We start from the raw sequence: 25,696 nt of genomic DNA on the forward strand, positions 1-25,696 counted from the left end.
TGATTTCGAAGCGTCGGTGATGCTGTTTCTTCGTGTTCGATGTAGCTTTGTGAGTTAGCATCTAATGGTTGAGCATAGGTGGGTGACTGAGTAGGAAGACTTCTTTGATGAGCTGGTGCTGGTTCGAGATCAATGTGGACGTTGATAGCTTGGCTTTCATGATGTTCAGGTGTGGTATTGGTAATATAGATTTGTGCTTGTGTGTTGATCTGGTTCGGTAAATCTGTTTGATCGTTCAAGTGTTGATTGAGTTCTGGATTTGAGTGAACATCTGTATTGGGGACATGGTCGATGTCCAAATCCGCATGCTGTTGATAGTGATTCAAATCAGGTTTTGCCGTGTGGGCTCTTGAAAGTGATTGTTCCAGGGTTAGTTGCGAGGAATCTAGAGCAGACATAGCCGCTGTGTTGAGTTTTGTTCTTAGTCTTGTTTTAGGGCGCACAGCGGGTTGCTGTTTTGGTCGAGTTGTCGACATGTTTCCTTAGGTTGTTGAAGGACCTTTGTTGAGGTCCGAGGTGTAACCGCTATCAGGATCCAAGGGGCGGGCTCTTTCGGTCTCTTTAGCGAAAGTGTGACGGTAGCTCTAATGAGGATGTTGTACAATTTCCTTATGATCTCCTGATCAGATGGGAAGAGCCTTTTTTTAAACTCTTTTTATCAGTGGTCATAGAGATATACAACACAATCACATCATCACCAATGTACATATGTATCGTACATTATACTTATCGTCGAGGTATCAGAGTTATATAGTGTCATCAAAATCCCAAATCATATCACACAAATACATTCGAAAGGGTCCCCATATATCTTTAGGTCTGCTTGCCGATGGGCGCGTTAGGACAAACTGCTCCTCAGCTTCATTGACATAAGTCAGTTCTTTAAGGAAATGTTTCATGCTGGGTGGTCCAGCGCTCTTCCATTGTTGTAAAATACATTTTTTAGCTACTGCACATGAAACGTTGAACAGTCTCCTGACCTTTTCAGAGCACTTGCCTATATCTCCAAACAAATATTTTTACGGTGTCAGTGCCGGGGGATCTGTGTAATTTCTTCCAGCATCTCTGCCACCTCCCTCCAGAAACCAGCCACCATCGGACACCTCCAGTACATATGGAATGCCCCAGCCTCCCCTGCTTTGCATTTGGGACATTCCCCAGACCCACCCGGCGCAAACTTTGCTATTTTGGCTGGAGTATAGTGTAGTCTGTTTATAATTTTAAACTGAATCAAGCGCAGGCCAGCGTTTAGGGACACTCGCTTGGTGAGCGAACAGTATCTCTCCAAGGTTTGGTCATCTAAGGGGGTCTGCAGGTCCCTTTCCCACTTAACTTTAACCAGGTTGGTCGAGGGGGAGTGTGTTTGGACTGCAGCATATAATTTCGAGATCCCCAAGCCGCCCTTGAGCGTCACTAGTTGTACACAAGGATGGGTAGGGGGCTCTTCAGGGAAGGTGGGCCAGTGTTTCTGAAAGGCTGATCGTATACGGTAGTACTGCAGCATCCTAAGCGGACCCCTGCCGAACGCCCTCGTTATTTCCTTTAGGGTCGCAAACCTTCCATCAATAAACAGGTTACCCAGTTTCATCTCCTCGTTGGGGTCCCATGCTTCGCGCAACCCGTCGTCATGAGTTGGCGGTATACCAGGGTAATTCCAAAGGGGAATCATGGGGTTATAGGGACACTCAACTCCCAGTCTCTTAAATATCGCTTTCCATGCATCCACCGTGCAGCTCACCGGGTTGAATTCACATGTGTCTCTATACCGTGTATCAAATATCACGGATTGTATGTTTGTGGGATGTGTGGTGAGTTCTTCTATCTCCACGTGTGGGGGTCCACTGGAGTTATCATACCAATACCTCGAAAATGTGGGCTTTGGCAGCGTATAGCATAGTTCGAAATCGGGTGCAGTTATGCCTCTGGCAGAATACGGCTCAATGAGGTTTGTCCCATCCTATCCTAGGGGTTTTACCATTCCACAGAAAAGTCGTGGCTATTGATCTAAGCCTATTGAAAAAGGGCCGGCCTGGCCATATGGGGATGTTAACAAAAAAATACAGCAGTTTGGGCAAGACTATCATTTTGAGGACCGCAACTCTCCCATGTAGTGAGAGTGGGAGGCGGTCCCACATCAGTAATTTAGTGCTCAGGGCTTGTAGTGCACTCTCATGATTGTCCGAGTATAGAGTTTGTTTATCCTTGGAGACCACTATTCCCAAGTATCTAATGGATTGCGCAGCCCATTTGAGTCTGCACATATAGCCGGGGCATGTGGTTGCCAGTGTGAGAGGGAATATCTCACACTTTCCCTTATTTATGAAGTATCCTGAGTGCGCTGTGAATTCCTGAATCTCCGCCATAATAGGAGCGATATTGTGTTCTGGCTCGCGAACATACAGAAGGGTATCGTCCACGTATAGAGATATCAGCTGGGTGGCCCCTTTCAGGTTTATGCCCCTGTTTGAGTGTCTAAGTCTGACTGCAATCGCCATCGGCTCTATTGTTAACGCAAAAAGTATGGGCGAGAACGGGCAGCCTTGTCTGGTGCCCCTTCCCAACAGAAATAGGTCAGAGATGGTGTGGTTGGTCAGCACTCCGGCACCAGGGTTCGTGTATAGTAGATTCACATATGCAATGAAATTAGGGCCGATACCAAATGCCTTCAGCACAGCCAGCAGATAGGCCCACGAGACGGAATCGAAGGCCTTTTCGGCATCTAAGGATATGGCCACAGCCTTCCTCCCATGGTCAATCTAGGCCATGATACCAAAAAGTCTACAGAGATTGAGGGCCGTGGACCTATTGGGGACGAAGCCGTTTTGGTCGGGGTGTACCAGTCTCGGGACCTCTGGCAAAAGCCTATTGGACAACACTTTTGTGAATATCTTGGCATCAGTGTTTGTCAATGAGAGCAGCCTATAGGACGATATGCTCTGAGGAGGACAACGGGGTTTAGGGAGGACAGTTATAATGTCTTCCCTCATCGAGGGGGGCAGTGTTTGGCTCTGAAGTGATTCTTCCCATACCTGTAACAGCACAGGGACCAGCTCTTCGTGGACTTCTTTGTAAAATTCCGCCCCTATTCCATCGGACCCCGGAGCTTTGTTGGATGCCAGGTCTTTAATCGCCTCAGTGATCTCCTCCGCCGTAACCGGCTGGTCCATGGCCAGTCGTGTCTCATCAGGGAGTGTAGACAATTGCAGGGTGTCTAGGTATGTTTTAATTTCGGTAGCTGTTTTGTTATCTCTGTTACTGTATAATTGCTGATAAAATTTAGTAAACTCATCATTAATCTCCTTCTCCCCCAGAAGGACCTCCCCTTGTGGTGTCTGTATGCTTGTGATCCGGTTGTGATGTCTATCCTGCTTCATTAAGTTAGACAGAGTCCTGCCAGCCTTATTTCCTTCTCTGTATCTACGGGCGCGTATCGGGGCAGCCATATATTGCACCTCCCTGGAGGCCAGCTTACCAAATTCTTGTAAGTGTGTCTGTATCTCAGCTAGAGTCGCTTTGTCTTGAGTAGAAGTATATACCTCCTCTAGTGTTCTCAGTGTAGGTTCAGTCTGGGTCAGCTCAGCGCGGACCACTTTAAGGAGTCCTCTGATCCACACCTTAAAGGATTCCCATACCGTGTAGTATCTATCAACAGAGCCTATGTTCCTATCTAGGAAATACGCAATTTCAATGTGTAGTCCCTCCACCACCCCCAGATCACACAGTAGCCCCCTGGGCATTCTCCATTTTCTAGCAGGTCTGGGGCAATCACAAAAATCAACCTCCATCGCAACTGGGGAGTGAGCAGACAGTGTGCAGGGCAGCATTTCACAAGTCTGCATCGCGGTGATGACCGCAGGGGAGACAAACCAATAGTCAATTCTGGACTGCGAATCATGCACCGATGAGTAGTATGTGTAACCCCTATCTTTTGGGTGAAGCACCCGCCAGGCGTCCTCCAGTGAGAGTTGAAATAAGATATGCTTCAGAGTAAGGTCAGATTTACTAGGCTGTCTCAAAACTGTACTGGACCTGTCCAACTCAGGGTCAAGGGCAACATTGAAATCCCCCCCCATACCATGGTGGATACGTCAATGGAAGTAATCAACTGGTATATATCGGTATAAAAGGTTGGGTCATCGACATTAGGACCATACGTGTTTACCAGTAGGATCTGTTTGCCCGTGACCTTACCCCAAACAAGGACATACCTCCCAAGGGGGTCTATTTTCTGCCCTTCCAGCTTGAATCCCAGACCGGGTGTATCAAGGTGATGACCCCTCTGGACTAAGAGGAGTAATTCGTATAGAACCTTGATTTGCCCCAACCAGGGATTATATATTCATTATTGACATCCATAGCATGTGTTTCTTGCAGCATGACAATTTGCGCACCATGCCTGGCAATGTAATTCCCCACCTTCCTAGTTTTAGTCCGATTATTTAGACCCCTAACATTCCAGGACAATAATTTCATTCTCAGACCGCACCCCAAGTCTATAAAGAATTGTACGGATAGTATCCCACATCCCATTTATGTACCTCTCATGGAACACGTGTTGTGTCATAACCTCAGAGACCACTTGTTTAACCATCAACCAACAACTTATCACCCTCCTTCCCTTGCCAGGCCAGGAATCCACAACATCGGGCCCACTGCTCGCTTCAGATTGCAAGAGTGTGCAACAACAACATCTTGCCCAACACTCTTCAACCCCTTCTCCTCCCTCATCGTCATCCCCAACTTGACGATGTCCCCCTCGTAACTTGTGGAGCCTTTCAGGGGTGGACATGTTGCCTCACATGACCGACAATTCCGGCTCCCCAGCACCCCACTTTTCCTTAAATTGTGAGGCCATCTGTAATACCACCGGGAGACAGGGTCTAAGACCAACCCTTACAATACTGTGTCATACAGTGCATATCTCAGTCAGTTGGGCGGGGTCTGTTGTTCTGAGCAGGTCTGTCCCCTCTGAGAGGAAGGGGTATAGAAGATTCTATGTATACCATGGCTTCAGCCGGGTTTTCAAAAAAATGTGCTCTCCCAGCGTGCTGAATCCTTTTTTTTGCCGGGAATATTAGGGCGTATGTGATCTGGCGCGCCTTCAAAAGTTTCTTTACCGGTTCGTACGAGCGCCTGCTCGCCTGAACTGCCGAGGAGAAATCAGGGTAGATGTGTATCCGACTTTCCTCGAAGTGTAGTGTGCCAGCCTCCCTGGCCAGCCGAAGGATCGTGTCCCTATCCCTATAATTCAAGAGGCGAGCAATGATCGTAGATTGGGGTGCGCCTGGTTTAGGGACCAGTGCCAGCGTGCGATGCACCCTTTCAACTAGGAAATGTTCTGAAAAGGCAGTGGGGTCAAATAGGGATCTGAACAGTCCTTCGAGTTTCTTCTCCATCTGATTTTTCCCAAAGAATTCCGGCACACCAACCACTTGCACGTTGTTTCTTCTCGAGCGGGATTCGAGGTCTTCACATTTGTTCTGCAATTTACTGACCATTTCTTAGATCTGGGATATATCTTGGCTATGGAGAGCAATAGTGTCTTCATTGACGGATATCCTATTCTCGGTTTCTGTGATTCGAGCGCTCTCTTTATCAATTCTGGCCCTCATGGAGCCTATGGTTGCCACTATTTCATCCAGTTTTACATTTACTGCCAAGAACCCATTCTGTACAAGCGTTGCCAACTTATCCTCGCACTCACCCAGTCCCATTTCCTCAGACACAGCGGGTGCCGGGTGCGTTTCCATAGCTGCAGTTTGGCTTGCAGTGTTAGTATAGGTATCCATTGGGGCCTTCTTCTTCCCACCGGGGGTCTTGGATGATTTGCTTGACCTGCGCGGTTCCCCCATATCAGCAAGAACTATATTAGACCACCTCCGGCTAGGGTGTTAGCTGAGTCAGCACCACCACGTCCACTAATGCGTGACTTATTCACGTGAAGATGAGACCCAGAAATGGCCGTGTCTCGCTGTTCGTCGCGGTGCACTAGGGAGTGGTAATAGGGATGGACTGTGCTATCCCACGTATTCAACCTTGCAGCGTGTTGTTTCCAGCTTCCCACGTAGCCCTGTGCACGGAGCCCGTGCGGCGCATTAGTGTGTACCCCAGGGGGAACTGGAGCGAGGGGGCCTCAGGAACTGTCCCCAGCGTTTGTCAAGTTGTGTCGCCGGGCAAGCCACGGCAAGGGTGAGGGGCAAGGGCCGCCGGAGCCGAGCGCACCCCTGATGTCCCTGCCCGCTCGCCCCCGGGTACCTTGTGATGCAGGTTCAGGTGATTCAGCAGGCCGCACACGCCGCCGATCAGGTTCTGCCCTCGGTCCCGTTTGGGAGGCGAGTCGGCAGGGGGGAAGAAGGAGCCCTCCTGTTGTAGTCATCCGCCTTCCGCAGTCTCCCTGACTTTGTGGCCATCCAGCAGTGAAGAGCGGCTGAGCCCGATTACACCCGAGGCGCGAAACCGCCGCGGCTGACTACTCCCCTCAGTGGCCTGCCGCACGTCTGTGTGCCCGGCACTCGGGTGAATGCGCGTGGTTCCGACCTTCGGACCGTCACTGTGCCAGGCGGCGGTCAATCTTCACACGGCCGTAAGTTGATGAGGACAAGCTGTTTTCAGCCAGGATTTTCACCCGCCGTACCTGGGTATTCAGGCCCTCGGTAGCAGTGTCTCCCAGCCTCGCAGACAGCCTCGATGCAGATTTATATATACACGATATTGAGGTGGAGCGGGAGCACTGAAATCAAGTGGCCATCTTGCTCGTGCGCAACAGCGCCCCCCGGGAAGAGCCTTGTTGATGTTGTAGTACAGAATCCGAGGGGTATGCACTTTCAGTTTTCTAGATAGAGGTGTAGCACGGGCTGTGCTGAGATAATAGTTATGTCTGTGTCAGGATCCAAGGGCAGAACCCTTTCGGTCTCCTAACAAAGTATAAAGTGTGATGTTGTAGCTATAGGTTGCAGGATCCAAGGGGCTAGCCCTTTCGGTTTCCTGGGCAAAGGGCAATGTCGCAACTCTGTTAATATCCAAGGGACAAGCCCTTTCGGTCTCCTAACAAAGTAGTAGGTGCAATGTTGCAGTTGGAGATTGCAGGATCCAAGGGGGAAGCTCTATGTGGTTCCAGAGCGCAGGGTGTTATAAAAGCTCTGTTAAGATCCAAGGGACGAGCCCTTTCGGTCTCCTAGCAGAGGTAGTCGGTGCATGGCAAGTTGGTTAGGGTATGAGTTCCATGCTCTTCTATAGGGTGAGCCCTTGCAGGCTGCAGGCACAATGCTCGGGTTGTTGGTGGTTGATTGAGCTGCAGGTTCCGGAAGCTCGCCTGGGAGATGAAGCAGTGGTTGTTTTTAGGAATAAAGAGGGCGAATCAGAGAGGTGGACTTTTTGTAAAGTCAGATGTTGTTCTTTAGTTGATTAAGTCACAAGAGCAAGGGTGTATAATCCGGGAAGTAAAGTTTTCTGTTTTCCCAGAGAAGAGAGTCGCTGGGAGTCTTGTGGTGGTTATGATGCAGAGGAAAAAGTAGGCTGAAACGTGGATGGTCGCACGGTTGTCGCCTCGCATCAGTTTGTAAATGCTCTCGCTGTTTTAAGCTCACACCAAAGGAGGGTGTGCAAGCGAGAAAGTTTTCTTTGGCGGTAATGGTGCAACAATGGGGGTATCTGTATCCTGTGGGTGAGAGAGTTGTTTGACGTTGAGTGGGGAGGCACCACCTGTAGGTGGATTCCAAACGTTCGCAGGATTGTTTTGGAGCGCTGAGGCTCGGTGCAGTCAGGTCACGGAGTGGTTCCTGCGAGATGTGGGTAATTCTGTAGTGGTGGTGGGCACTACAGTAATTCAAGGTGCGGCTCTGCCGGATCGCGCTGGTGCAGTCGCGTGGCCAGGCTCTGCCCCCGCAAGGAATCGAATCTATGCGGGCAGGCATGAGGGGAGAGGAGCTCATCGCGGGGAGCCCGCGCCCGGCTCGCCGCTAAGGACGTGGACGTGGGTGGCCCCAGAGGTCTCGGACTCTCGGCGTAGAGGCAGGCGTGATAAGTGAGGTAATATGTACGAAAGGTATGAAGGTGGGGGAGTCGGGACGGTGCTGAAAGGCAGGGACGCTATAATCCACAACTGCCGGTACGGAGGAAGTTGTATTCTTCGAAGTGTAGAAGGGAGGGGGAGTGGGGACGTTGCTGGGAAACAGGCACACTGTCGTCCACCACTGCCGGTGCGGGGGGAGGTGAGTGTGGCTTGTGAGCAGGAAGTGCTGGTATTAGTGTCTAACGGGACGGTAATGGCTGAGTTCGAGTCCGTGTCTGCGGGGCGGAACGTGCCACAGTGGAACAGCTAACAGCAGTGGCACACTGGGGTGTCCTCTGGGTGCCAGGAGTGCAGGATTGGGTGAGGGGTGCTTGCGTCTCAGTGGGGGGGCAGAGGGGGCCGGAGAGGGGAGGAGAGTGTGGGCAAGGTAGTGAATGCTGGCTATGCGAGCTGACGATTGGCAGTTCGCATGCAGGGGTAGAGGTTAAAACCACAGCAGCCTGGGCTTGACAGAGTATTGTTCAATGGAATCCAGGTCGGTGCACCGCGGGCCGCGGAGCCCACAGAGCACAAAGACAAAAAGACTCTGCAGCAGACTCTGTGGCCACTCCGCTGTGTTCTGGGGTTTTAAGGCTGTAGGTGGTAGCAATAGAAAGTGGACTGGTCTAAAAGATAGAGTAGCAGCAGCAACAAACAAGAGAACCTCCTGTCTTGCAGACAAAAATACTCTGCAGCAGACAGTTATTTTCTTCACTTGGTAAAAGTGTGCCTCTTTTTCCCACTCTTACCTATGTTTTGCCAAGTGTATTTCATCTGTTTTTGTGATTGTGTACTCTGGAGTACACCACTTCAGTAGCCCCCTTCTTTTGTGTGTTACACAGCACCTTCAGTGCAGTGATACAGGTTTGTCTTTTAGACTTCCCACTGACTCCATTTCTGAGGCTGACTACAGTCCCCCAGAAAAGGGTAAAGTTGCCATTAACTTTACTTAATCATTTAACCACAGATCCAGTACACCCCATCTTACATGGAGTACTGGAAAGGGTTAATCCTTAGCCCTTTTTATCTGTACCTCCGAGAGCATTGTTTCGCTCTGTTAACATTTAGACTTGGCTGGTGGCAGTGGTATCTACCCTAACCTTTCTACCACGATTAAACTATATAAACGTGGTATTGTTTTAGGCTATTATATTAGCCTCGAACATAAACCCGCTTGACCAAATACTCTTTCTTTTGGCTCTGGTTGGGTTTATTCGCCATTTCTTTTTGTTAAAGTCCTTCTTGTGTTTTACTTTGCGCGGCAAACCAGGTTTGCCTTCTTTGTTCACTATCTTCTGGCGGGCTTCTGCCAAGAAGCCCTCCCCCAGGGCCTGGGTGTCTAGGTGGGCTGAATGGAAGGGAAGGGAGTAGCCACCCCCTGCACAGGGTATCCTAGGAAACCCAAGTCGCACTTTGCCATGATTGGCTGAGGTGGTTGTCCGGGCTGGACAACCCCCCTGCTGCGTGATTGACAGCCAGGCTGTGTGAATGGGGGATGTTTGCGTAAAAGGCAGGTCTCTTGGGCTAGAAGGCAGAGTCGCCACTGGAACTACAAGGAACCGAAGAGAAGCGGAGAAGAAGACGGCTGCTGCAACTACCCCGTCCCAGTGAAGCCCTGCTGCAGTCCTGAGCTATCTACCCTTCGACGACCAGAGAAGATCCAGTCCGAAGTCTTCTTCCCTTGAGCCTGGTGGGGATAACCAGCTCATCTTCCACAGCCAGAGGATCCTCTTCTTGGTCGAAATCACTGCACACAGCTGTAGTGGTCCGGATAGCCATCTGAAGAGCTTCTCCTGTTTTAAGGAGCGCATCTTTTATTCACCGTCGCTGTTGCCGGCCTCATCCCTGTGTGGTGCAGAACCCTCTAGACGTCCTCCTTCGCACCAAAGCTCCAGGAACCATGCGTCTGCAAGAAACTACCAGGAACAACTGCCTTGGCACCAGCTTCTTCATTGAATAAGGTACTGTGTCCTGCTTGAAGAATTCGGGTGATCCCCTTTTCTTCACCTCCAAGGCTTGCCCTTGTCTTCCCTCCTTCTTATAACTTTTGCTTCCTCTGTTGACAATATCTAAGTACTCCTGGCAACGTTGAATCTTGAACTGTCTGACTGTGTGATCCTCGACAACAGGAACCCGGTTCCACTTGACACTGGCTCCGGCCTATTGACTCTTGAATTTCTGTGAACGAGTGTTCTCTGATTCTGTCTGCCTTAACAAAAGTATTGCCTATGATTTTTGCCCTCAACTTTCTCTGGTTAACTTAGGTGCTAAGTGTGTTTTTGCCCCGGTAACATTTCTTGGCGCGGATACGTGTTTCTTTAGTAAGACTGAACTGTCATTACTGTCAAAAAGTGATCGCATACGCATTCCCGGTAACGTCTTTTGTTTCGCAACACCGGTCCGTTAAAACATAGGGTACTTACCTTGAGTTAGAGTGTAAAAAAAGTGAATTTGTTGGTTGTACTGTATTTTACGTGTGATTTTTTATTAATAGAAATGTTGTGTTTATAAAAAATGGTTTAAAAATAAATGTACTTATATTTTTTACCTGAAACCTTGAGTCAGTGTTTGCTTGAGTCACAGTAATTGTGGTCCCTTTGTGTAATCTCTGCTACTGCTCATATACTCTTGAGATACGCCTGGCTGCTCCAATACTGCTACCACTTTAACATAGTAGTACAGGCTTGTACCAAAGGTATAACTTGTATTGCCATCGGTAGTCTTAATTGTGTGTAGTGGTCCCCAAGGACACTGCACAGGATTCTACCTAACAATACTCCCCCCTCTTCTATATGGACACAAGCACAGGGACCTTCCTGCAAGTGCAGAAAATAATTACTCAAGTGTTATTGACATCTAAGAGACAGTTTTCTAGGAAAAAGATTGTCTTACCAATACTTTGATTGAGAGTTGACTTACTGGGCAGAGTCCAGGGGATTCAACAATGATAGGATAAAATAACAAAGAAGGAGGTTAGTGAGGATTCTGAACCTGGGTGGCACGAGGAGCGCACTAGATCTGGGTTGCTGCACTGCCCGCAGAGCGTCTCTTTGTGCACTTGGGAAGAAGAGAGCTCGACAGTTCAAGAAAATAGAAGGTTTAGTCCAAAGCAGGAGAATCAGGAATTGGCAGCAGAATCCAGTACAGGAAGCGCAGGGAAAATTTAAACAGAACACAGGTTCACAAGTCGTAATCTAATGGTCTGAAAGCCAAGTGTCTGTGAGCCGGAGGGTCTGCTAGAAAGCCAAACATATGCAGACACAAAGACACACGCAAGCACTAGTGTTGTGGTAGCAGACTCACCGTAATCAAATGCAGTTCGCGTGGAAGCAGGTGCTTGCAATGCTGATAAGCGGAGCAGTAGAAAAAAGGCAGTCCGTATGGAGGCAAGGTTCGGTACACGGGCTGGCAGCAACAATGTCCTAACGTAGAGAAAATGCAGTCCGTTTGAAAGGCAGAGGGTTCGGTACATGGGCTAGCAACAACAATGTCCAACGAAGTGAAAATGCAGTCCATTTGAAAGGTAGAGGGTTCGGTACATGGGTTGACAGTTCCAATGTAGAGAGTATGAAAGGAAGTCCGACAGGGTTCAGCAAGGTCTGGTACGTAAGGAATCGGACGTTAAAGAAGAATGCTGGCAACGAAGACGTGACTTCAATCACCGGTAGCAGCTTTGAACAGAAGCAGTGTTCAGCGGGCTGCATCGGTTTAAATGAATGAGAGACGAGATGCGGGATGAAAACAAGGCTCTCGTGTGCCATTGGCGGCGCACTTCACATGGTGACCTGAGCCTTCTGGGAAACGTAGGCAGTCATTCATGATTACAGCTGCAGTAGCCCGTCTCCACGGCAGCTTCCACTGAGTGAGAAATTGAGCTGCAAATCGTTGTACGCCATGCTGGAGGGCTACAACCCTGCTAATGCCAGTTTTAAAGCAAGCCTGCCTGCCCTGATGTGTAGGAAAAGCCAGGAGAGCCGGGAACAGGCGCTGAGGTGTGACATGAGAGACCCGGTCGCAAAGGAGTTACACAAACTTGAAAAGGCTGCCATTATTGAACAGGTTACAGGGCCAATGCCCTGGGTTTCGCCTATGGTGATGATGAAGAAACCGAAGCAACCTGGCAAAGCAAGGATTTGCATTGACATGCGCCTACCGAATGCAGCAATCAAGAGGGAGCGACACATCACCCCCACATTAGATGAGATAATTACGGACCTCACAGGGTCGAAAGTTTTCTCAAAAATCGGGCTTCACGCTGGATACCACCTGTTGAAACTACACTGTGACTCAAGATATATCACAACCTTCTCCACCCACCTGGTTCTGCGGTGGTACAAGAAGCTAAGCTTCGGTATCTCCTCAGCAGCGGAGGTGTTCCAGCAAGCCATCCAGGAAGTGATCCGGGGGATTACAGGAATGCTGAATGTCAGTGACGACATTCTCTCCCACGCCAGAGACAGGCAGGAGCACACGCGTCGTCTTGAGATGGTGATTAACAGGCTGGCGACCACAGGCCTACAAATGTGAGTTTTTGAAAGAAGAGATAATATTCTTTGGGTACGTTTTCAACAGTGAGGAGGTATCAGCCGACCCACAAAAGGTGGTAGACATAAAGGAGGTTTCCCCCATGACGACACCCATGGAGGTACTCAGTTTCCTGGAGATGGCAACTTACTGCGGTAGGTTCATCCCCAACCTGGCAACTATGTCCGAGCCGCTCAGGGAGCTCACCAGGTCGAGCACTAAATGGAACTGGAGCTCTGAATGCCAGGAGGCGTTTGAGCGAATCAAGACGTCTCTGTCATCAGGAACAACAATGGCATATTGCGGCCCAACATTGGCGACCGAACTATATGTCGATGCTAGCCCCGTTGGCATAGGGGCCATCTTGGTCCAACAATCAAGGACAGCTGAAACAAAGCCCATCGCATATGCCTCCCAAGCCCGCACGCCCACCACACAGCGCTACTCGTACATTGAAAAGGAAGCCATAGCAGTGCTCTGGGTCTGCTGTCATTTCCACATCTACCTCTATGGCCGGAAATTCAGGGCCTACACAGATCACAAGCCACTCATCCCGAGCTTCACAGGGTTATCAGCAGACCCGCCTGCACCTTCAGCAGTATGAGTTTGAGTTGGCCTACCATGCAGGCATGGACAATCTGGTGGATTTCCTATCCAGGCACCCGAGGGACGCGACCCTGGGGGAAGTGAGTGAAGCCGAGGATACGGAGGAGCACATATGTCACATCATACACACCATGAAGCCAAAGGCAGTCGGCATTGACGAAATCGTGGAGGCCACGCACAATGACCCTTGCTGCGACATAGTGAAGACCGTCATATCTGGTGATTGGAATTCTTTCCTCCATCACGTACATAACCGCACGCCAGCGTCCAGGGACTTCCATACCAGCATTTTCCCAGTATGAAACGAACTGTCCGTCACTAGCGAAGGGATGATCCTGAGGGGAACCCGCATAGTGATCCCCAGCAGCCTGCAGGACAGGATCATGGCGCTGGCACACGAAGGCCACCAGAGAATGGTCAGGACAAAGGCCAGAATACGACACCGGGTGTGGTTTCCTCACATTGACACCAAAGTAGATCAAGTCATTACATCCTGCCTCCCTTGTCAAATCACAGGAGCACCTCCAAACCCTGAGTCAATAAAGTCGCAGAGCGTGGATCATCAAGGTGGGACGCCATCAGCACAGTGCAGGAAGGAACATATCTGTTGGTGGCCATTGATGACCCCTCATGATACCCAGAAGTGGAGATCATATCCTCGACAGCAGCGGAGACCGTAATACCTGCACTCGAGAAGATGTTCGCAAACACATGGACTGCCAAAACACATCAGGAGCGACAATGGACCGCCATTCCAGGGGACGGAGCTCAGGAAATACCTGGACAATTTGCACATCAAGCATCACCACGTCATGCCCTGGTAGCCACAGGCGAATGGCGATGTGGAGCGATTTATGTGAACAATCAACAAAGTGTTATGCATATCCAGGGCTCAAAACAGCCCCTGGGGAGTGGATCTATACAGATTCCTAAGGAATTACCGGGTGACGCCCCACAGCTCCACCAACATACCCCTGGCGAACCTCATGTACAGGACTGTGGTAAACTCAACCATACCACGCCACCTGAGCAGGGGAGTAGATATTTTCAAAAGCGACCGCACCCAACGAAGGAGGGTTGCAGCAAACGAGTACATGAGCGACAGAAGACAATCAAGAAGGTCAAGACACAAAGTTGGCGATCACGTATTGGTGCTGCGAAACCCTACAAAGTGCAAGCTGGAAACACGTTATGACTGCGCACCCTGGACAATGACCTGAACGGAAGGAACAGTGGTGACAGCGGCACAAGGACAAGAGACAATCCCCAGGAATGCTTTTTGGTTCAAGAGGGTGCCCCAGCGAATGTGGACTGACGGGAGACAGACATTCCCAGGCGGAGGCAGATCCGCCACCACATGTTTCGAGTCACTGAGGCGAGGGAGAAGCTGTACTGAGTGGTGAGCCCGAGGAGCAATCAGAAGGATCTGAGGGGGCGTATTCAGAAGATAGAGGTGAGCCAGAGGGTGGACATAGCCCTGAGGCAGCGTCAAGCCAGAGGCCCAGCAGGTATTACCTAAGGGCAGTCTCGAAGGCTCCAGAGAGGCTAAGAGACTATGAGTGGTGAAATGCCAAGGTGGAGAGCATGTAACTGTGCCGGGCTGGATTTGCACAGGAAAGTTATTATGTTGCACAGGAAAGTTAGTATGTTGAATGATGTTGTCGTGTGTGTGTTTGATTGAAAAAAGGAGGAATGTTGGATCAGCCACATGTCCCGCATGTGCGGTGACATGAGGCGCATGTTAAATAAAGGTCCCACCCTGCTGGATGGCAGGCAGTTCCAGGCACAAGCCCATCCAGGCATGTCGTGTCCTTTGTGAGCTCCTGCATCACCCCAGCTGGGCCATCCGATGCAGGCCGTTTGTCTCTCTCTCTGCCGGCAGAACCGGCAGGGAGGAACTTCACATTGTCCCCTTTAAGAATGTGTCATGGCTGGCTTCCAATAAAAGGAGCCTCAGTCGGCATGTGCTTTTAGAATGGCGGCAGACTCCATGAATGGCACTTTTGTCTCATATCCCATTTAATGGGCCCCCAGGCTGAAGCCGTGTGATTATGGTACTGCAACCGTGACGTGCAGGTTGATGCTGTGTGATCAAGGTGCTGCAGCCCCCACTGATCTGAGTGATCCCAGATCAGTGTGTGTGACCTGGGTACCCCCAGGCCACCGTCCAGCCATGTGCTCATAGCTACATTGGTATGTCTGGGTGCCCCTTGGCAACTGTCCAAGTATGTGTGATCACAGCAACGTTGGTGCTGGCTGGGTGCCCCAAGCAATGTTCCGGCTGGCCCGTGTGCCCACGAGCCAGCCCACAACAATGGCAGCTGAATGTTATGCTGGGTGCCCTCAGCACTGATGGGAGACGGCCCGCGTGCCGCCCCATAACAAAAGACACCGTGCACAACCCATGGTAATAATAAACATAAATTAATTGTTGCTATAGTGCCTCTTACTATGCTTCCCACCACCAGTGTTCATACACATTATTATAACGAAAACTGATTTGAGGATTCCTCGTCTTGAACATTTTATCTAGTGAGTATGGACCTCTACAGCAAGAACCTAACACAATGAGATGTGTGACTTGGCCGACTAGGACCAGCTCTGTTTATACCGATGACTGAAAGAGCAGTGGAGGAAATGAAAAAAAATTGGTGGGGGATCCCACAAGGGCCGGGGGAGGAGTTTTTGGGGGAGGGGGGGGCTGCCCGTGGAGGCAGTTTTGGGGGCAGAGCTGGCAGTTGACCTCTGATCAAAGGAAATGTCCACAATAATAGTTTAAAACGGTGCTATTTCTTTCATGCTGCTTCTTTTCCAAACTATACATCAATTCCACTTTAAACCACTTCCATGACACTGGCGATGCGTTACTTCACTATGCGATAATAGTTTTGACCCGTGTTGATGAGTATATAGTCTTTAAAATGCACAATTTGCATCCCATTTTATAAAATGAACTCCACCTTGGGTACTATTCAAACAGGATGATTTCTGTTCGTCATAAGCAATGTTTTCTTTTACTTGAACCACACCAGGCACAGCTCCTCTCTGAAAGCAGTTGGGAAGCTGCATCGTGTGTGATGGTTTGAATGTTAATAGGGGGTATTTATTTATTCAAGCAAGGTTTGTTGGATACCTGTATATTTATTTATGCAATATTTGTCGGATACATGTATCCGACAAATATATAATAATCCGGGTCCATGTATCCGACAAACAATTGTATAAATAAATCAACCTGGTCCTGTAGAGGGGAGGAGAGGGGGACGGTGGCGATCACATCCATGGAGCTAGGCTGCAGTCATCAAGGGACCAGTTCTGGAGTGTTTGATGCTGCTGGCCGACCAATGACTCAACTTTTCAATGCCCAGTGCACATTGAACTTTGTGCTCTCGCCGCCTGCGGTGCTACAACTCGTGCCAAACAAACCGGTCCTCCGTAAATCAGTTTCGCGCTTGCGTTTTCAGTGGCGCGCTATCTTTGTAAGTTCCGTTTTCCCCACCCTTCTCATGAGTCATGACAGAAAGCGCGACGTTGTCGAGGGGGATGCTGGGACTTGGTGAAAGATCACGTGGCACCATCACACAGTCACATGACAGAGAAGATGTCTTCCTTTCCGTGGTAAGAGATGGAGTTGATGAGCAGTTTGTGCTTAGTTGAATGGCTTTCTGAGATTACATGCCGCCGATTGTTTAGTTTCGTGAGTGATCCGGGAAGGTGTCTTTGTTGTCATTTAAATGGGTAGCAGGGCACTGTTCATGCTGTGTTTAAAACACTAGACAGCGGCTCACAGACGTTATCTGGCCGTGGCTGCGTGTGATGGCCATGTTAGGTGTGTAAACCTGTCATTACGCCGGTGATGGCCAATGCAAATAACATGAACCCACTCGTTACGTGTGTGTGGGTCACGCCCACGGCGGTGTCTGCTTTCTCTCGCTGTTGTAACTTTGGTCTCTGAACAGGCTTACGCAGATTACCTAAGCAGTCCTCCAGTCCCCATGGGGGTCTTCGTGTAGCTCCACCTAGCAAAGGTTCTAAAACCTTCCCCAAATTGCCCATCAGTTTTTGAAACATTCAATGAGAACGAGGTAAACTGGTAATTGTGTTCTCCAACTGGCTATTGCGATTATTTTGGAAACATGGACCTTGTCAAGAAGTCCAATTTTCTGCTTGATCGCCTCAGGGGCATTCTACCTGTTCTCACCTTCCCCCCAGAAGTTCAATGTCCTGGTTCTCTATAGGCTTAACTACTGCAATAGCCTCTTCCTCAACCTTCCTCTTTCCTCCCTTTGCCCCCCCCAACTAATCCAGAATAGGACTGCAAGACTTATCTTTGGCCTCAAGGCCAGGGACCGCATCTCTCCAGCCCTAAAATCTCTCCACTGGCTCCCGGTTGCCTGCAAGGATCAAATTCAAAACCCTTTCCATCATCCACAAGGCTGTCTGGGACTTGGGACCTCTCTACATTCAGCGTTCCCTCCCGAAATACCTCCCAGCGAGAATCCTTCGGTCTTTTGGCTCCAACTCTCTGCGGGTCAAACATTTCTTGAAGCAGAGAGTGATATGATACGGCATTTATAACGCGCGTGGGAGGTAGATTCCTCTACTTGGCTGGCGCCCCCATCTGGAACAGCCTCCCTCCTCCCCTCAGACTTCAGCCGGATTGTCTCAAGTTCCAGAAACCTCTCAAGACCTTCCTTTTCTCCTTCTTCCCTCTCCCCCTCCGGTGCTAAACTCTCCACCTGTTACTGTGACTGGGGCCTGGTTCCTTCAGAGTCATACAGGGACCAGACCACCCCACACCCGTCCCTCCCAGCATCCTTTGCCAGCACTTGCCCTCGGGTGCCCTTTCCTGGACTATCCCAACCCAGTCCTCCGGTCCACTGCCCTCCCCCCCCCCACCCCCTGCATCTTCCCCCTGGCACTTGCCGCCATGGCCTGACCATCACTTGCTCACACCTCACTCGTGCGGGTACCCCACTCTTGCACTTCCCCTTCGCCTCCCACCCCCTTGCACTTATCACCTTGTCATGCACTTGCACGGTAGGATTGTCACAAGGCCAATATAACTGTTTCTTTGTTGTTGTATTCTTATGATTCCCATGTCCCCCCATCCTGTCTTGTGCCCGGAAACACCTCTGTATAGGTGCCTTACAAATGCCCAATAAAATAAAACAAATAAACAGAACATGATAAATACACCTATGTTTTGGTTTTACTTTAACTTAATATTTCCCTCACTTCAAAGAGTCTCGTAATACAATAGGTTTCAGTCCCTTTAATGGGAGGGGGCTTATGATGGAACATCTCTGCAAAGTTGTAGGTGCGTGAGGTCTGACTGAAATGTTTGGCGCGTGTTGAAGATGTTCCAATTGCTTAATGATGGGATTAAATACACCCACATCGCTTTTCCTCGAGTTCGTCCCTAGAAGGGACCTTTACATCCAAATATTTGTGGGAGCCCCTACTTTGCATATGCAGTGACAAATGTAGCATCATCGAAAATGATGTAGTAGAATGGGGCGTTGATGCTTGGAGGGATGTTGGGGTTTTACATTTAGTGCTACAGATAGGATTTTGGCGTGAAAGTCTTTTGCTCCCAATTTTTTAAATGAGAGCGTAAATCCAATTTCAAGAGAGTAAAAATGAGTTTGCTCCTTGGCAAGAGAGTAAAAAAGTGTCTGACAACTATCCAATTTGTGTGGAAAATGAAAACTGTGTTCGAAAACATTAGTGTCCATAAACTTGACAATGCGTACTGCCCAGATTCATCTTCATTAAACCTGGACACTAAAACTCTCTTAAGAACTACTACAGATGCCAGCTAGTTACATCATACATCAAGTCCTCGCTCTACCAGCATCACTTCTCTGTTTCTTGGGCCTACTGTTGCTGCCTGACACTACCTGCTTGACAGACACTCCATGTTTTTGCCTCATCTCGCCTTCCCTTTCCTACTCTGTTTCTGCTGTCTCTCACTTTCTGATGCTCTGCCTCTTGCCCTCAAGTGTTGCTATGCCGTGTTTTGCGGTCTGCTGCTCTGTCACTCTGCCTCTCTCTTCTCTGCATTCTATTATTGCTGTTTCCCTCCTGTATCTTGTGTATCGGTTGACATAAATACTCTTCCTCGCTCATGTCATTACTGTGGCTATATCTGTTTTTTCACTTTCTCTATTGTGGTTGCTACTCCTTTTGATTATATATCTAGCACTGCCTCTTATGTTATTGGCCTGCCTTTCTCTAGTCTGGATTTTCTATTTCCAGCTCTGCTGTTGATCAGTGTTTTCTTATTTTGCTGTCTCTATACATCTCTTTTGCTCTGCTTCAATCCCTCACTCCTATTGTGTGTGTCCTATTATTTACCTCTGTTCCCCTTCTCACTTTCTTTGTTGCTATCTTATTTAGCTCGTTGCTCTCCCTCTTCCTGTTGCTTGAATTCCTGTTTTGGATTGTGTAATACATTCTCTGTTCTCTCTGACCCCCCACCACTTTGGTCTCCTGTATTGCTTAGGTTCAGAGTTGCTCTCCTTTTTGTCTTTTGGCATAGCACCAATAAATATTCAAAAAGCTAAAAATGCCTTCTCCGTTTACAGATCTAGTGCATCTTTACCACTGGGTGCTCCTTTTTAGATGTGTGCAAACGTTTTTTTGGCCATTAGGCTGGAAATTATAGAGTGAGAGGTTTGTCTTACCAGATGCAGCACTTGCTTGAATGCAGATGTTTTACCAGCAATGTATTTCCTTACAAGTATAAGGGCCCAGATGAGATGTGTGTTTCGAGCTATTACAAGTATAGCAGCCCTCATTGGATCTGCTTGTTCAGAGCCATTACAGGTATAGCAGTCCTGATGAGAGGTGTGTGTTCTGAATCACTGAACATTTAGTAGTCCTTTTTGATAAGTCAGAAGCTATCAGCTCTGTTACAATTTAATGTTAACTGCATCTTAAACACATACCTCTGATGCAGACTCATTAACTCACATATCAACAGGATTTGAACTAACATGTTACACAATGATCTCTACAGCAGGGTTATTGACCCACTGAACTACCTTTCTTAACAGGCTGTTGGCTCAGAAATGCACACAGGGTTAGGGAACTGACATTTCTGTGTGAGACTTGCCTGACACAACTGGCTTGTCAAAAGCCCTCAGCCTCTTTGGAGTATCCTACATGAGTTAGGAGATTCATAATGAGGCTTTGAAATGAGCTACATTTTTGGCAGTGCGACTCAGTAATCAGACATGGGAGAAGCAGAGGTTTTTTAAAAGTGCATGGCCGAGTAAGAGGGATTGAAGTACATGACTGCAGTGCCATCTTCTCACACTGTTAGCCAGAGGATGGTGGGAAGGATCTATGTGAAAAACTCATTTTTTACTGAGAGGTTGAAAATCTTGCATATAAAACAATAAATGTTCTGTATTTTTAATGCGGGGGAAGACCATACCTCCACTATATTAAATACCCCTACCCAGTCCCCCACCTATTTCTGGGGAGAAATACGTTGTTTTCAATGCAAGGTTTTCTACCTTGCAGTAATGGGATTCGGTATTTTGTAGTGATACCGGTGGGAAGAACTCAGACACTGGCCCTCATTACGACCCTGGCGGAAAGTGACTGACCGGAGCGCCACAGCGTAAATAGCGTTTCCGCCATTGCACGAAGGAGCAAAGTGCGGCCCATTCCGACCCATCGGGCACGAGCACCACGCCACGGCGGAAGTGCAAAGTCCGCGATGGCGGAAATGACCCCAAAACGGCCCACACCGCCGCCGTACGGCGCCCTAGGTGCAATACCGCCACCCCTCTTAGCGGTCACCGCAGTGTGCGCCTACCGGAAATATACGGAAACGGAAGTAAAAACATGGGCCCGGAACGGGAAACATCCCGCCGTACACCTATAAAACCACTAAAACCACACAACCACTAAAATCACTACCCTGAAACACACCCCAACCCGTCACCCACCCTAGCGAAACCAAGACAAATGGGAAAAGTAGCGAAGAAAGCGTGCGACCGCAAGCGGCAGGTCCACTTCTCCCGTGAGGAACTCACCGTGCTAACAGAGACCCTCCAGGAGAATGCTGCCGTCGTCTTCTCCACGCAAATGACCAGAACGGCACTTGCAAACAAGAAGACCATATGGGCTCTGGTGGCACAGCGGGTAAGTGCGGTGGGGACCGCACCCCACAGCAATGCCGCAAGCGATGGGACGACCTGCGGATACGCGTCCGCAGCATACTCTCTGCCAACCGCAACATTGCCACAGCCACCGGGGGAGGTCCTGAATCACCCATCAAGTTGACCCCCTGGGAAGAAATCTGTGCCTCCACCATCGGAATGGAGAGCATAGAGGGAGTCGGAGGGATGGAGAAAGGAGTGCAGACATCCGAAGATTCAGGTAGGTGGGCCAGATAAAACAATGCCAAATCCACACAGTCCATCCATGTGAAGTACCATGCGTCCACATAGTGCAACAGAAACACATGTCCAGGAGAACGTCCACACACATCGGCCTGATAGCGCACGTTAAAACCCACAATAAATACATAAATAATTAAAAACCCCTAATACACGCACTACACGTGCAGCAGGCACACCCTAACTGCAGGCTGCCAAACAACTGCACCCTCACTCCACACACAAATCAAAGCACCTCCAAGGACCCGACCCAAATCACCCTCAGGTACCACCCCAAAGCATGTGATACAATGCCATTCCAATTCCCACAGACCCATCATTAACCCTCGCCCTCCTTTACTCCACCACAGGGTCCGATCCAAACGACGAGCTACAGGACACCCCTACCAGCACACCTGCAAAGAGGGCCAAGACCAACGGCCAGAGACCCTCCACCTCAGCTGCACGCATCAAGACACGGCAGCAGCACAAATCAGGTGGCAGCACAGAGGAAGGAACATCAACAGGCACCCCAGCAGCCAGCATGCCCACAACACCACCACCACAGGTCCCCCCAATGGATGCCACAGAAGGCACTGCCTCTGGTGGCAGCAGCACCATAGGTGACACCCCATTGATGGCAGCATGCTCGGACACAGAAAACGGGGATGTCGAAGTCAGATCCATCCATGACCTGTCCCAATCCCCCTGTCTGTCCCATCCCGTACAACATGAGGATACCACGCAGGGGCACCCACAAGACGACGACTGGCCATCCCCCACAAGCCCTGTGGCAAGGCAACATGAGGACAACAGCCCCTCTGTGACACCCCCGCAAATGGCCATGGCCCAGCAGAGGCAACAGTCCCTCGACCAGTTAATCGTACAACAGCAGCAACTGGCCACACTCCTCAAGGACCATGCCGATGAATGTGGGGGCACTAAGGCAGACATAGAAACATCAACTGAGACACTTAGGGCAGAAATGGAGAGAGGTACAGAGACGCTAAGGGCACAAATGGAGAGTAGCACCGAGAGCCTGAGAGTCCAAATGGAGAGTAGCACCGAGAGCCTGAGAGTCCAAATGGAGAGTAGCACCGAGAGCCTGAGAGTCCAAATGGAGAGAAGCACCGAGAGCCTGAGGGGGGAACTGCATGCGACGTCCAAAGACGTATGTGCCGAACTTGCCGCAGTGCGCCGTGTGCTCACTGAGCTCTCGCAAACCCTTAGGGACATGCATGGACGTGAGCAGGCAGACACATCATCCGTTGCAAGTTCCGTCCAGGGCAGCCCCCAACGTAGATCTGGAAGGAACCTGCGCTCCACAGGCAGGGGTGCCCCTGATACCCGCAGAGGGGGCTTGCAATAGCGACAGCGCACTGACAATGAGCATCTTTGGACACTGGTGTTCGGGGGGGAGGTAGGAGGGTGGAGGGGGTGTGTTGGGCTCACTTGGGTGGCGGGTCGATAGGGTGTTCAACATGACATCACATATGCCATAAAAAGTGCACGATCAACCAATGAGATGTGTGGACATTGATCTTTGTGTACTAGGCCATCATAGGCGTACAGTCCATATTGTGCATGTCCCAGACACACGCAGTGCCACGAGTCCCGTGTCCATGTATCAGCCACCAGGCGTGAGTGCTAGAAGCATACATCAATGAGATGCTGACGAATGTCACGGGCCTCCGGTGCCTCGCAGACTCCATGAGGTGCTGCCACATCCCCACCCTCATCATGACCATCATCAGGTGCTTGCAGTTCTGCGTCAGGGGGCATGGGCACATTTCTACGTACGCACATGTTGTGGAGCATGACACATGCCATGACCATCTTTGCAACCTTCTCATGGCGGTACAGGAGTGCCCCGCCAGACCTGCTGAGGCAGCGGAAACGAGTCTTCAGTAGGCCGAATGCCTGTTCAATGACTACACGGGTACGTGAGTGGGCATGGTTGTAGTCCTCCTCATGCTGGTCCCGTGGGTTCCGGACTGGTGTGAGGAGCCATCTCTTCAGTGGATATCCAGCATCACCTGTATGTGGACGAGAAACGTATGATGTGGAATGCCATTGCTACGTACGCACACCCCCCCCCCCCTTCCTGCCAGGTCATTGCCAAATCACATACCCCACATAATCATGCATGTAATGAGACTCACCGAGTAGCCAGGATCTGTTCCCTGCGTGTCGCTCCATGTAGCGTGGTATTGTAGAGTTCCTCAAGACCATAGAATCATGGGTTGATCCAGGGAATCGGGCACAACAATGTGTAATGATCCTGTTGGAGTCACACACCATTTGTACATTCAGGGAATGAAATTGTTTTCGGTTGCGGTACTGGGCCTCCATGGCATGTGGGACGACCAATTCCACATGGGTGCAGTCGATGGCACCAATGCAACCCGGTATGCTGGCAAGTGCATGGAATCCCACTTTTGTGTTGGTAATTTCCTGCTCCGAGCGTGGTAGAGAGATGTAGTCGTCTGCGTGCTGCAGGAGGGCATCGAGCACTTGAAATAGTGTCCGTGAGAACAGTGGCTGAGAAATGCCATGCAACTGTCCGACTGTGTGCTGGTAGGTGCCTGTGGCCAGGAAGTGGAGTACAGACACCACCTTCAGTAGGGGTGGGATGGCGGTTGGGCTATCTATCATGCTGACAAGGTCAGCCTGTGTCATGTCCACAATGGCGGCTATGGTGTCCCGGTCCAGACGGTAGAGGGTGTGGATCTGCTCATCAGTGAGGTTGAACGGATGTGCTCGGAGGCGTGGGATTGCGGGCTGCCTGCGTGGTGGTAGTGGCTCTGCTGGCGGCCCTTGCTGGCCCTGCCTTGGCCTCCTCCTCCTCCTGCGTCTCCTTCGTGCGGCCGGTTGCAGTTGGTGTTCGTCTTCTTCTTGGAGTTGGAGTACTTGCAGTGCTATCAGGTCCCCCAGGGCCAACATCGCGAGTCCTGCCGGTAGCATTTCGGTGTGGTTGTGGGAGGAGACTGGCTGTGCAATTTATGTGTTTTCAGGCTGTATGGCCTCCACCTGTGGTGATTAATTCCACCTGTGCAAACTGCTCTCCCCTTTGGCCGAGCACGTCCCGCGCACAACGCTGCAAATCGGGGAATGGCATCTTGCTATTGCAATCATGTATTTGTACCCGATGGCCGTGTAAGATTGGTTGATATGTTCATTCTGCTGTGGTCCCATTGTTTCACATACTATCTGTGCAGTCGCGAACAGACTTGTGAAGGGTCAGTGGAACGTAGTACTCGAGTAACGGTGGGCCCTCATGCATCACTGTACCGAGTTGCAACGACGGGCGGGGCGTCCCATTTGTGGGTGAAGGCAGTTGCCATTTTCACACACAGCCGCACTCGATGGAATAATTAGTGATTTCAAACGGCCACAGATGCCTTTTCGACGTGATGTTGCAAATGAGGAATTCGAAGGGCGGCGCTTTCGGTTTCCAGCTAGCGGCGAGGAGATGCCCACAGGTCTGACTGCAAATATAACGTTCTATTGTTCAATGTCCTTGAGACAGGGCCCATGGCGAGGAAGCAATGATTGATATGAATAGTTTGGGATGCGCAATTGCTACGTGGGCGATGAGGCCGGCCGTTCCCAAATACATGTTACTTCACAACACTGGAATTACGGGCTGGGGCACTGTGGATTTTGCAGGCTGCATAACGCACAGACTCAATGGATGTTTCTAATGTTATGTGAGTAATTATTCAGGCGTTTTGATCCCGGGATGAGGGAATGATGAATGGATGCATGGGCAGGTGATTTGATACAGAGTTTGCCATGTACAGGGCTTCTTGGGATCTATCCGCCTCCCCTACGCTATGTGATGCAGGGCTGCCATAGTGGGACCATCGTCTATCTGGCCTTGTTGAGCCCTCCCTGTCTCGACGCGCCCTCAGACACTTGTGTCCATGCACGTTAACATTCCCATCTGATGGATTCTGTTTTGACAGACGCATGCACAGGTACACTCGTTTGTGATGGTGTTTGCACCTCGATATAGATGGTTATGAGTCGCAAGTGGTTTTGGGGTGGTGATGATCCTTTGGAGAGGGCTAGCATGCATATGGCTGTGGATTTCGTGTGATCATTGAAGTGAGTTGTT

At 50.0% G+C, this 25,696-nt stretch overlaps 1 protein-coding gene across 3 annotated transcripts in view; it reads left to right on the plus strand.

The window, feature by feature from the left end:
* The first annotated feature begins 16,671 nt into the window (after positions 1-16,671).
* The window catches only part of VPS35L (VPS35 endosomal protein sorting factor like), a 1,734,364-nt gene continuing 1,725,339 nt past the window's right edge, over positions 16,672-25,696 (plus strand). For all 3 annotated transcript variants that reach the window (XM_069647157.1, XM_069647156.1, XM_069647158.1), the window contains exon 1: positions 16,672-16,798. In XM_069647157.1, the coding sequence (XP_069503258.1) occupies positions 16,770-16,798 (29 nt within the window). In that variant the 5' untranslated portion in view covers positions 16,672-16,769. The remainder of the gene's footprint in view (positions 16,799-25,696) is intronic.

The sequence above is a fragment of the Ambystoma mexicanum genome, chromosome 2q (assembly GCF_040938575.1).
Source record: "Ambystoma mexicanum isolate Mex_15411 chromosome 2q, UKY_AmexF1_1, whole genome shotgun sequence".
Classification (NCBI taxonomy): domain Eukaryota; kingdom Metazoa; phylum Chordata; class Amphibia; order Caudata; family Ambystomatidae; genus Ambystoma; species Ambystoma mexicanum.